Source organism: Rhinopithecus bieti, unplaced genomic scaffold (assembly GCF_001698545.2).
Source record: "Rhinopithecus bieti isolate Rb0 unplaced genomic scaffold, ASM169854v2 scaffold_14229, whole genome shotgun sequence".
NCBI classification, from domain to species: domain Eukaryota; kingdom Metazoa; phylum Chordata; class Mammalia; order Primates; family Cercopithecidae; genus Rhinopithecus; species Rhinopithecus bieti.
Genome location: NW_016807978.1, coordinates 1,486,433 through 1,500,311, shown reverse-complemented (window position 1 = coordinate 1,500,311; position 13,879 = coordinate 1,486,433). Strand labels below are relative to the sequence as shown.

The window sequence follows — 13,879 nt, the reverse complement described above, 5'->3', positions numbered from 1 at the left end:
TCATGTAAGTTTATCATTTTAAAATATAATTTTAAATATCTTTAGTATTCTATGTATTTTCTATTAGTTTTCCTGTTCTTCAGTTTTTGGACATATTTGTGATTTCATGTTAGGAATGTAGTGAATATCTTTGGATTTGAAGCCTTTTTTGGCATTTGATTATTCTTCTGTATGCATACGTAGATGTAGAATCCCTGAATCAAGGAATATGAATTTCAAAAAATATGGATAATAAATTCACATGGCAAATTCCAGGGGTACAATTGGGAAGACAGTGAAATGGCTTCCTTGCGTCTTTGTTGACAAGTTTCCCTTCTTGGAGGCAGCCGCTGTCATCAGAATTTTGCGTTTCCTTTGTGTGTGTGTGTGGCAAGAAGTTTAGATAGTGGATGAAAGACAAATTTTATAAGAATTTAATTATATTATACATACTCTTTAAAATCAACTACAATTATTTTTACTTGAATGTCACAAAAGAAAAGGAAACAATAATGAAACGGATAGAACCTCTTTGAATTTAAATCTTTGCCAGAAGAAAAGATCTCTAAAATTAAGAAAAGAAAGGTTTGGAGTAATATTTTGAAATCTTGTTAATGTATGAAAGAAATATAAATTACCAGTAAAAGTATGACTGTTTTAGAACTCAGTTATTGAAATACAAATGAAATGATATTTTTATCTTTTTTAGACTGGTGAAAATTGATAAAATACACTTGCGAATGTGGGAAAATGGGTACCCTTGTGATGTTACAGGTTTTTGCAAAATTTTTTCAGTAGAAGGCAATTTGGCAGTACTTCCAATTTTAATCTGTTACCTTGAATATAGTAATTTGATATCTAGAAACTTTTCACAAAGAGATCTTGAAACAAGTCTAAAAGGATACCTATCTGCTGTGAAAGTGTCTATTAATAGAAGATTAAGTTATGGTGAATCTGCCAAATAGGATAATGTACAAGTATTAGAAACAGTGATGTGTTGTAGATTTTAATTTATTGCCATGGAAATAGGTTCTCGACATACCCTTTGTATTTCTCTCAACAATAAGTAATGGAATGCACAATGGGACCTCATTTATATAAAGTCGTATGTATGTACAAGGGTAGACAGATTTCTGGAAATAAATACTCATTAAAGTGGTTATCTGACTAGGCACAGTGGCTCACACCTGTAATCCCAGCACTTTGGGAGCCTGAGGCGGGTGGATCGCTTGAGCTCAGGAGTTGGAGACCAGCCTGGGCAACATGGCAAAACCCCATCTCTATCTAATATACCAAAAATTACCCAGGCGTAATGTTGTATGCCTGGAGTCCCAGCTACTTGGGAAGCTGAAGTGGGAGGATCGCTTGAGCCTGGGAGGCTTGAGATTGCAGTGAGCCGAGATCATGCCACTGCACTCTAGCCTGGGTGACAGAGCAACACCCTGTCTAAAAAAACAAAAGCAGTTAGCTCTGGATGGTGGACTACTGGAATTTTTAACACTCTTAGGTTTCTTTATGCTGAATATCATTTGTATACTTGAAAAGTTGTCTCTCCTTTCGGAACAAATAAGTATGTCTAATTTATTTGTTTGCTGTTTCTGTGGATAATGGGAGGTACAGCCTTTAAGACAGTACCTGAGGCCAGGCACAGTGACTCACACCTGTAATCCCAGCACTTTGGGAGCCTGAGACCAGTGGATTGCTTGAGCTCAGGAGTTTGAGACCAGCTTGGGCAAAATAGTGAAACCTCATCCCTACAAAAAATACAAAAATTAGCTGGGCGTAGTGGTGCGTGCCTGTGGTCTCAGCTACTCTGGAGGCTGAGGTGGGAGGATCTCTTGAGCCCAGGCTGGCGAGGCTGCTGTGAGTCCTGATCCCGCCACTGCAATTCAGCCTGCGTGACAGAGTGAGACCCTGTCTCCAAGGAAAAAAAAAAAAGTACCCAATCAAGTTCTAAAAATATTTACATCTAACACTAGTATATCAAGGTCTGTAGAACCTTTGTAATGGAATACCTAAGGGCCATGGTTTGGGATGCTCCACTAGTGCAAATGAAGTTACCCAGGAACCAGTTGAACAAGTACTCATAGTTGGGGAACTCTGAACTCCAGAGCCCAAGGTGTTGACTGAAATTTTCAGTGCTACCCTCTGCTATATGTAGTTAATCTCTCTGAAGACTCAATTTTAAAGAACCAGTCAAGTGTCAAATTCGAGCCGTAGTTTTATTTGAATTAACCAAAAGCATGTGAATTTATTTCATACACTTGTCGTTGTTGATAAATGATAGTAACATCAGAAGTCATTCTTTTCTCTGCATCTCAAGTCTTCTTCATTTAGGAAATTAACAAAGAAAATTAATTTTTTCATTGGCCATTTACCACAATTGCCTGTATGTCACGGTTTGCCTTAATCACTGGGATGGGGGGTGGGAAATAAAATTCCTGCGCTGCAGAGTCATGCTCTGTACCAGAACACAGGAACAGTCAGGAACCTTTCCAGTGAACTATGGGTTTGGGTGGCTGTTTGAGGAAGATTTTCCAGAGGAAGTTACATCTGAACTTAATTTTGAAAGGTTAAGCATGAATTAGTCACACCAAATAAAGGGATATAAGGGTAGAAACAAGCACCTGGAGGCATGTAAGGGCACAGTACATACTGGGAACTGCAAGTCCATGGTCTTAGTGTAGGGATCGAGGCAGTGCAGGCCAAAAAGTGAGGCTTTAGAGGCTGGATCATGAAGAGTCTTGTTAGTTGTCAGTCTCGTCCTGTGGATTTCCTTATAAATACAGCCTTTGTTCACTTAGTCTGGGAACTTTTGAGTCATCTTTGCTTCTTCAGGTTTTCCTCCCATAACCTCCTTAATAATTAGGCACCAAATCCTGTCAGTTTTGGGAACTTGGATTGAAATGGAAAAATGACAAGGTGGATGTAGACTGTGTTCTTTATTACAGGCTGTGACTTACTCTTTTTAATTTCTAGGGCTTAGTGCTGACTCACAGCCCCTTAGTGTCTGAATGAATGGATTAAAGGAAGGGAGTTCCAAAGATAAAATGTTCAGTATTTTTATACATATAACTCACCTGTTCTCCAGTTCATTATCAAAATAATAATAATCTGGTCGGGCGCGGTGGCTCACGTCTGTAATCCCAGCGCTTTGGGAGGCCGAGGTGGGCGGATCACCTGAGGTCAGGAGTTGGAGACCAGCCTGGCCAACATGGAGAAACCTTGTCTCTACTAAAAGTATAAAAATGAGCGGGGTGTTTTGGTGATGCATGCCTGTAATCCCAGCTGCTTGGGAGGCTGAAGCAGGAGAATCGCTTGAACTTGGGAGGTGGAGGTTGCGGTGAGCCGAGATCATGCCCCTGCACTCCAGCCTGGGTGACAGAGCGAGATTCTTTCCCCCCAAAAAAGAAATAATAATAATCCAATAATTTTAATAATCTTTGGAGGACTGGTTGAAAAGTTAACCCTTAGATTTTTAATTAAAAAAAAATGAAATCAGACCCATTAGTAAGGTCTGTTGAATTAACATACTGGTAGGCAACTGAAGCAACAATGGTCATAGTTAGGGAAGAAAAGTGCCGGACAGCTTTTAGCCATTTGATATAATGAATAGATACCAGTTGACATTGTGTGTGTGTGTGTGCCTTCCCACCCTGCCAGCTGAGACTAGTTTTCTTGAGACTATCCCAAAAGGGATTTTTTTTTTTAAGTTAGAGGAAAAATTGTGAACATGTATATTTATTGCGTTTCACTTGTCACAGTTAATAATGTGGGTACATATTTTCCTGAAAATGAATATATACTGCATTTGTTTTCTGAAAATGTACTACAAAAGGAAAACTGAACATGGAGAGATAGGTAGCATTTATAACAATTAGGTATTAGTGAAATAACTGTGCCATTTTGAAAGCAAATTATGTGTCTCAGACGTATTTGTGAAGCAGCTCTTAGGATTTTCAGCAACAACACAGTTGCTGTAACTATTGTATTAGTGGAATTGAATCTTATGCGGGTCACATAACCACCTGAACTTTTGTACTTGTAGCTATGCAAGACCCTTACCAAGATAATAATGTAATATAGAGAGGTGTCAAGAGGTGTTTTCATACATATATTTGCCATCTTACAGAATAGAATAACACTGTAATATAATATTATGAATATATTTTAAAAATATTTGTAAAGCCCCTATGAAAGTTAAGCATCAATGAGCTAAGCTCATCCCCTTCCCCTGCCAAAAGATAAAATATATGAGGGTGTTGTAGCACAGAAACCAAGACATAAAGATGCAGTAGAAACCAGGGGTCAGCAAACTTTTCTGTAATGTACCATGTAGTAAAATTTTAGACTTTACAGGTCAAGAGGTAAAATCAAAGATACTATGTAGGCACTAATATAATAAGAGAGCACACAATTTTCACAAATTTTAAAGGACAAAATTTCAAAATATAATAATTGAATGCATTTTTTTGTAATACAGCTCTAATGAGAAGAGGGAATTCTTTTTAAAGGGATAACATTTCACTTAATTCTAGTTAAAAGTTAGTGTTCCGTATCATCAAATCAATTGCAAATGTTCATCGGCTAATGCTGATCTATATGAAATTTTACATATCATCTTTGAATTTGACTTTTCACCCAGACAAGAGATACACATGGCATAACTTTGTCATTATGATTTGTAGTGCTGAGCAGCAGTGTGAAGCAACGAGAGGGCCATATAAGGTCTTTGCTGTGTGTGCTTAATGCTGCCTTTTTTTTTTTTAGCACAAAAGCAGCCATAGACAACCTGTAAATGAATGATCATATTTGTGTTCCAATAAAACTTTACTTATGGACACTAAAGTTTGAATTTGATTTAACTTTTATGTATTACAAAATATTTTAATTTTTTCCCCCAACCATTAAAAAATGTACAATCCTGTTTTAGATTGCTAGCCATACAAAAAAACAGATGCAAGACAGATTTGGCCTCTAGGCTGTAGTTTTCCCAACCGCAGATATAAACCATAAAAATTCCCCAAATCTAATATAGGTATTTTGTATTTTTAAGCATTTTACGATTTCAGAAATTAATAACTTGTTTTAAAAGTGTTTCTATTGTTTTAATACCTTTTCTCTGACAGTATATTCCATATAAAAATTCAAACATCATAGAAATGCCTAAATTAGAAATTAAAACACTAATTCTGTCCCCCAAAAGGTTAGGTGCATACTTTTTCCAGGTTTAAAAAATAAATGTACTAACACTGGCCGGGTGTGGTGCCTCATGCCAGTGATCCCAGCACTTTGGGAGGCCAAGGGGGGCAAGTCACTTGAGATCAGGAGTTCGAGACCAGCCTGGCCAACATGGTGAAACCCCGTCTCTACTAAAAATACAAACGTTAGCTGGGCATGGTGGCGGGTGCGTGTAGTCCTAGCTACTTGGAAGACTGACACAGGAGAATCACCTGAACCTGGGAGGTGGAGGTTGCAGTGAGCCTAGATCACCACGCTGTACTCCAGCCTGGGTGAGACAGAGCGAGACTCTATGTCAAAACAAAACAAAAAATTAACACTTTTATGCATATCTAATTACTTTTTAAAACAAAATATGAGATCATACCTTTTATAAATGGTGAGGGCTTGCTTTTTTCACTGACTTTATCATGAATGACTCTTTAGACCAGGACCTGTGTATCTATGTGCTTATTCTATGAATGGCCTATCATATTACATATTACGTATCACATACGACTCTGCCGTAATGTATCCAATCATCCTCTCATTTTGGACATTTTGTTGTTTCTAGTTTTCTGCAATTCATTGTTATGTGCTCTTTTTGTAAATACAATTTTAAACTTGATTATTATTTGAAATAGTTTTTTTAATGCCACTTTGATTGGGGGCTTAATCTTAAAGGAATGTGCACATTGAATATAGTTTTATTGTGGTCCATTTATTTAGGAGAACACATTTTCCTTTTTTGCTGGCAACTATGGGGTAAGGGTAGTTAGAATTATTCTCACAGAAATTTATACATAGGTTTATTTTCTAATTATTAAATCATGTATGAGGTATTGGTTGGTACTTAAAGTTTATTTTGATGTATCAAAACTTGCCCTGCATTATTGAAGAATTTAAGCTTTTATAAATAAAAAATATTAATTAAATTAGCTATCGTACTATTAACTAGAAATCTGATGTTTACAATGTTTTAATTTTCTGATGTAGTAAAAACTATTTCCTGTACAGTGAAAACAGATGTTATTGCAAAACCCACTTTTTTTTTCTTTTTTTTTTTGAGATAGAGTCTTGCTCTGTTGCCAGGCTGGAGTGCAGTGGTGCGATCTTGGCTCACTGTAGTCTCTGCCTCCCAGGTTCAGGTGATTCTCCTGTCTCAGCCTCCTGAGTAGCTGGGATTACAGGCGTCCGCCACCACGCTTGGCTAATTTTTGTAGTTTTAGTAGAGACGGGGTTTCGCCATGTTGGCTGGGGTGGTCTTGAATTCCTGACCTCAGGTGATCCTCCTGCCTCGGCCTCCCAAAGTGCTGGGATTATAGGCGTGAGCCACCATACCTGGCCAAAACCCACTTTTTTATATGTGTCTTTCCTCACATTACTTATCAATGTGAGGAAACATTAATAAGTAATATTATATTAATATTACATTAATAAGTAATATGCTTTAATGCCACTGTATTATTTTACTATTTTAATTTACATTGGATATCTTGGATTATATTGGCAAATACCCACTTTGTTTGCTCAGAAATGAAACCTACCCCTGTTACAAAGCTGGTGGTTGGTTCTTGGCAGTTGGTTAGGTTTATGCATCCCCTAGGATACTCTCAAAAGCAAGGGATCAATTAGCAAGGTGTTAATTTGTCTTTGTCTTTTGGGCTGGTACTAAGTTATTGTGAAGCAGATGTGTTATTACTCCATCCTCTGTGAAGATTGAGGAATATGATGAGCACTAAGTGCCGGAATTACTTTTAGATGTCATTATCAAATAACATTGTCACTAATTTTTTAGTGACAATATTTAGTGAAAGATTGTCACTGATTTATTTTTATATTTTCCCATGATAATTACCTTCCTGTCTTATTTTCATTATGTCCTTATATTTCCCTGAAATGTATCAAACAAGGGTTTAATTTATAAACAAAAAGAAGAATCCAAGTAAGAATTTGTTGGATATGAGGGATACATTGATTCTATAGAAAATTCCTGGGCCCAATCCGTAGAGATTTTGATTTGGTAGGCCTAGGGTGCGTCAACTGTTTTCACTCAGTATAGTTCTCTGGAGAGTCGTGCAAGTTATTGCGTGTATCAGTAGCTTGTTCCTTTTTGTTTCTTTGTATATACAGTAATTCTTCTTTATCCTTTTTTTTTAATGGTTTCAGTTACTTTTAGTCAACCTTGGTCTGAAAAGATTAAGTGGAAAATTTCAAGAAATAAACAATTTATATGTTATAAATTCACGCCATCCTGAGTAGGGTGATGAAATGTCTTGCTGTCTCACTTCCCCCACCAGGAACTTGAATCATTCCTTTGTCCAACCTATGCATGTTGTCTATGCTCCCTACCTGCTAGTCACTTTGGAGCCCTCCCAGTCATTGGATTGACTGGCATGGTTTTGTAGTGCTAATGTTCGAGGAATTCTCATTTTACTTAATGGCCCCAAAGCCCAAGAGCAGTGATGCTGGCTTGTTGTTATACTTGTTCTATTTTATTATTAGTTATTGTTGTTAATCTCATGGTGTGCCTAACTTACAAGTTAAACTTTATCATAGGTTTGTATATATAGGAAAAACCAGTGTATATAGAATTGAGTACAATCTGCCGTTTCAGGCATCTTTACTGGGGGTCTTGGAAGTATCCCCTGTGGTTAAAGGGGATAACCATCGTTAAGTTGGAGAACTTTCTACATAGTTTAAAACTTAGTTTCTGCTTTGTTTCTTTCCTAATTTTATTAAAACAAGCATTTTTGTCTTAAATCTAAGGTGACAAAACACGACAGCCTTCTTCAAGCCCCTCCAGTATTATCCGACGCACTTCCTCCCTGGATACTCTTGCTGCACCGTATCTTGCCGGGCACTGGCCTCGTGATAGCCATGGGCAAGCTGCACCTTGCATGAGGGATAAAGCTACACAGGTAAGCTTACTATAGTTCTTATCCTGAAGTGTTTTTCTCTGAAGCTACTTCTTGTAATATTATTTGTTCTGCTTTGAGTAGAACAAACATTAGTGTATATTAGAATTAACTTGAGAAACTTATCAAAAAGAGCAGATTCCAAGCCTGACCTCCAGGTATTCTATTGTAGGTCTTTGCTGGGGCCTGGGAATGTGCATTTTAAATAGCTATCAAAGTAATTCTGATACATACAGATAATTTATGAACATACTTTTTTTCCCACTTATTCTTTATAAGTTGGTTTACAACAGGGGTGTCCAATCTTTTGTCTTCCCTGGGCCACATTGGAAGACGAATTGTATTAGGCCACACATAAAATATACTAACACTAATGAGCTTAAAAACATTGCAAACAATTCATAATGTTTTAAGAAAGTTTACGAATTTGTGTTGGGCTGCATTCAAAACCATCCTGGGCCTCATGAGGCCCATGGGCTGCAGGTTGGACAAGCTTGGTTTATAACATCATATATTTAATATATGGAATTTGGTCTTAAAAATTTGTAACAGCAAAGATTAGTGACCATCTAAGCTTACGTTTTGTGCCAGAAAACCTTCATATATTGGGAGATGGGGACTGTGTTACTTTGCTGATCCTACAAATGTAAATATCCTGACAAAGGGACTCTGGAAGCAAAGTTTTATACTTCTAGGTTTGTAAAATTGTTTAATATAAAGGGATCTCAAGAAATCATTCAGGGCCGGGCAGGGTGGCTCACGCCTATAGTCCCAGCACTTTGGGACGCCGAGACGAGTGGATGGCTTTTGAACCCAGGAGTTCAGTATCAGCCTGGGCAACATGGTGGTGAAACCTCATCTCTGCAAAAAATAGAAAAATTAGCCGGGCATGCTGGTGCACACTTGTAGTACCAGCTACTTGGGAGGCTGAGGCAGGAGAATCACTTGAGCCTGGGAGGTCAAGGCTGCAGTGAGCAGTGATCATACCATAGCACACCAGCCTGGGCAATAGAGTGAGAACCTGTCTCAAAAAAAGGAAAAACAAAGAAGAAGAAATCATTCAGATCTACCCCTTAGATTTACAGATGAAGAAGCTGAGGTCTAAGATCATACAGCCAGTTGAAGATTGCATCTTAGTTTGGTGTAGTTTCTTTCATAGTAATTACCACAATTATAATTAATTAAGTATTTGTCTAGTTATTTATTTATGGTTTCTTACAGTCACTAGACAGTAAGAACCATGAAGATAGGGATTGTGTCTGGCTTGTCTATTGCTGTATTTCTATGCCCAGGACTTAATACTATATGGAGAATAAATTGCCCAAGGAATATTTGCAAAGGAATGAATGAGCAAAACAGTTACAGCTTTATTGCTAGTGAAGAAAGAAAAACATTTAAAGATTTAAAAGATTTTTTATACTGATTGTTGAAAATCAGGTAAGGTACATCTCGATTTAGACTTCAGATTTACGTTACTCCTGGTCTCAGCATTTTTTGAAGAATGTTTTTTGTTTTTTCTCTCTCTCTTTTTTTTTTTCTCTGAGATAGAATCTCACTGTGTTGCCCAGGGTGGAGTGCAGTGGTGCAATCTTGGCTCACTTCAACCTCTGCCTCCTGGGTTCAAGCGGTTCTCATGCCTCAGCCTCCCGAGGAGCTGGACTACAGGCGTGCACCACCACGTCTAACTAATTTTTGTACTTTTAGTAGAGATGGGGTTTCACCATGTTGGCCAGGCTGGTCTCAAACTCCTGTCCTCAAGTGATCTGCATACCTCAGCCTCCCAAAATGCTGGGATTATGGGTGTGAGCCACCACACCTGGCCCGAGATAATGTTTTTTATTTTTATTTTTTGAGATGAAGTCTCTCTTTGTCTGCCAGGCTGGATGGAGTGCAGAGGCACGATCTTGGCTCACTGAAACCTCCACCTCCCGGGTTCCAGCGATTCTCTTGCCTCAGCCTCCTGAGTAGGTGAGAGATTACAGGCACATGCCACTATGCCCGGCTAATTTTTTGTGTTTTGGGTAGAGATGGGGTTTTGCTGTGTTGGCCATGCTGATCTTGAATTCCTGACCTCAAGTGATCTGCTGGCCTCCCAAAGTGCTGGGAGTACAGGCATGAGCCAAGGTGTCTGGCCCTGAGAGAATGTTTATTAAAGAACTAAGTAAACACGCTTTTCTGTGGTGGTTTTGGATTTGTATATTAATTCCCAATATTCCAGGTATTCTTGGTGGGCTCAGTTTATTTTCTGTTCTGATAATCTTGAAATGGAATCCTACTGTTAGGGCAGATGATTGGGATTTGAATTATTTTGGTGTTTATACTTTAGTGCCAGCTACAGAAATGAAAATGTAGACTGTACTCCTTGAAAGTAATGAATCTTTTCTAAAATTGATTTTTTTTTCTTTCTTTTTTTGGGATGGAGTCTCACTCTGTTGCCTAGGTTGGAGTGCAGTGGCCTGATCTCAGCTCACTACAACCTCCATCTCCCAGGTACAAGCAGTTCTCCTGTCTCAGCCTCCCAAGTAGCTGGGACTGCAAGTGCACGCCACCACGCCTGGGTAATTTTTGTATATTTAGTAGAGATGGGGTTTCACCATATTGGTCAGGCTGGTCTCGAACTCCTTACCTCAGGTGATCCACCCGCCTTGGCCTCCAAAAGTGCTGGGATTACAGGCATGAGCCACTGCACCCAGCCTAAAATTGACTTTTTTAACCAAAGAGTTCTGTGAAACTCTGCAGTTATTCACAGTCTGTAACTTTGCTGAGCTTAGGGCTTATAGTTTGGAAAATGAATACGGTGTCCACTTGCTTTCTGCTTCATCCACATGTCACATTTAAATTTATAGAAGTTTATTTCCTTGAGCATTGCTACAGCACCCTTTATTTCTGCTGCAGTTTTAGGTTCAGTGGGTTCAGACATTTTGTCATGTTAGTAAAACTATGCTATCATGCAAGCCATTGGGAGCTCCTTGATCTGTGGATGCAGTTCAGTAAGTCTTTTCAGCAAATTGCTGTGACCTAGCAAATGAATTAAAATATAAACCCTATACTCTCTGCCTTTTTATAAACGTCCCCCAAATTGGGAATGTTAAGGGTACACAAATAAAAATAAAATTTAGGTCTGGGTGTGGTGGCTCACGCCTGTAGTCCCAGCACTTTAGGAGGCTGAGGTGGGCGGATCACCTGAGGCCAGGAGTTCGAGACCAGCCTGACCAATATGGTGAAACCCCATCTCTACTAAATATACAAAGATTAGTCAGGCTTGGTGGCAGGCGCCTGTAGTCCCAGCTACTCGGGAGGCTGATACAGGAGAACTGCTTAAACCCGGGAGGTGGAGGTTGCTGTGAGCTGAGATCGTGCCACTGCACTCCAACCTGGGTGACAGAGTGAGACCACATCTCAAAAAGAAAAAAAAAATAGAACATTTATAATTATCATACTGTTAATCTTATTTGTAAAGCTCATGCGTAGAATCTCCTAAAAGATAACTGGGCACTCCAACCTTTCAGTTACATAGTGGGCTCTCATCTTTGGCAAGTGAATTTGACATTAACAAAATTAATCAAAAACTCTCAGATTCCTTATTTGCAAATACTGGGTTTCCCTAAGTGTATGCTAGTTAAATCAACTTTTAAAAATTGTGTTAAAATATGTATAACATAAGGTTTGCTGGTTTGACCATTTAAAAATGCATGTCTATGTCGTTTTACTGCACTTTATTTGGCTTCACAGATACTGTGTTTTTTTTTTTTTTTTTTTTTTTTTTTTTTTTTTAACAAATTGAAGGTTTGTGGCAACTCTGCATTGAGCAAGTCTATCGGGGCCATTTTCCAAAAATGTGCTCACTTTGTGTCTCTGCCCCATTTTGGTAGTTCTTGCAATATTTCAACCATTTTCGTTATTATTGTGTCTGTTATGGTGATCTGTGCTCAGTGATCTTTGATTTTACTGTTAATTGTTTTGAAGTACCATGAACCATGCCCATATAAGACGGGGAACTTAATTGATGAATGTTGTGTGTATTCTGACTGCTGTTCCCCTGAGTCTCTCCCTCTCATTGGGCCTCTTTGTTTTCTCAGACACAATAGTATTGAAATTAGACAAATTAATAACCTTACAATGGCCTCTAAGGGGTCAAGTGAGGTGGAGAGTTGCATGTCTCTATTTCAATCAAAAATTAGACATGATTAAGCTTAGAAAGCAAGACATATCAAAAGTTGAGATAGGCCAAAAGCTAGGCCTCTTGTACCAAACAGCTAGCCAAGTTGTGAATGCAAAGGAAAAGTTTTTGAAGGAAATGAGAAGTATTACTTGAATGAGCATTATGAATGATAAGAAAGTGAAACAAACTTTATTGCCAATATGGAAAAAGTTTTAGTGATCTAGATAGAAGGTCAAACCAGCCACAACATTCCAAAGCCTAATCTAGAGTAAGACCTTACTTAATTCTCTTCAGTTCTTATGAAGGCTAAGATAGGCAAAGATGCTACAGAAGAAAAGTTTAAAGCTAACAGATTGATTCATGAGGTTTAAGGAAAGAATCCATCCTTGTAACATAAAAGTGAAAGGTGAAGCAGCAAGTACTGACACAGAAACTGTAGTAAGTTATCCAGAAGATTCAGCTAAGATTACTGTTCAAGATGACTACATTAAATAAGAGGTTTTTTTTTTTTTTGGAGATGGGGTCTTGCTCTGTCACCTAGGTTGGAGTGCAGTAATGCAATCATAGCTTGGTACAACCTTAAACTCCTGGGCCCTGGGCTTAATCAGTCCTCCTGTCTCAGGTTCCTTAGTAACTGGGACTGTAGGCACACACTGACATGCTTGGCTATTTTTTTTTTTTTTAAATGTTTTTGTAGAGACGGGGTCTTGCTGTGTTGACCAGGCTGGTCTTGAACTCCTGGCCTCAAGCTATCCTCTCACCTTGGCCTCCCAAACTGCTGGGATCACAGGTGTGAGCCACTGCGCCCAGCTAGATTTTTAATGACAAAACAGCCTTATCTTGTAAGAAGATGCCATATAGGACTTTCATAGCTAGAGTGAAGTCAATGCCTGACTTTAAGGGACAGGCCATCTGTCTTGTTAGGGGCAAATGCAGCTGGTGACTTTAAGTTGAAGCCAGTACTCATTTACCATTCTGAAAATCATAAGGCCCTTAAGAATTATGCTAAATCTACTCTGCTTTTGCTTGATACATGGAACGACAAAGCCTGGATTCCAGCACATCTTTTTATGGCATGATTAACTGAATATTTTAAGCCCACCATTGAGACCTACTGTTCAGAACAAAAGATTTTTTATTACTTTATTACTGCTCATTGGCAATGCAACTGGTCACCCAAGAGCTCTGATGCAGATACACACAGAAAGGAATGTTGCTCTCATGCCTGCTAACACAACATCCATTTTGCTGCCCATGGATCCAAGAAATAATTTTGACTTTCAAGTCTTATTATTAAGAAAATACATTTGGCCGGGTGCGGTGGCTCAAGCCTGTAATCCCAGCACTTTGGGAGGCCGAGACGGGCGGATCACGAGGTCAGGAGATAGAGACCATCCTGGCTAACATGGTGAAACCCCGTCTCTACTAAAAAAAATACAAAAATCTAGCTGGGCGAGGTGGCGGGCACCTGTAGTCCCAGCTACTGTGGAGGCTGAGGCAGGAGAATGGCGTAAACCCGGGAGGCAGAGCTTGTAGTGAGCTGAGATCCGGCCACTGCACTCCCGCCCGGGTGACAGAGCAAGACTCCGTCTCAAAAAAA

General features: G+C 38.9%; 1 protein-coding gene across 2 annotated transcripts in view; it reads left to right on the top strand.

Moving 5' to 3' along the window:
• Nucleotides 1–13,879, top strand: part of FAM117B (family with sequence similarity 117 member B) — a 133,019-nt gene that overhangs the window by 52,035 nt on the left and 67,105 nt on the right. For both annotated transcript variants that reach the window (XM_017884414.1, XM_017884415.1), the window contains exon 2: nucleotides 7,969–8,120. In XM_017884414.1, the coding sequence (XP_017739903.1) occupies nucleotides 7,969–8,120 (152 nt within the window). The remainder of the gene's footprint in view (nucleotides 1–7,968; nucleotides 8,121–13,879) is intronic.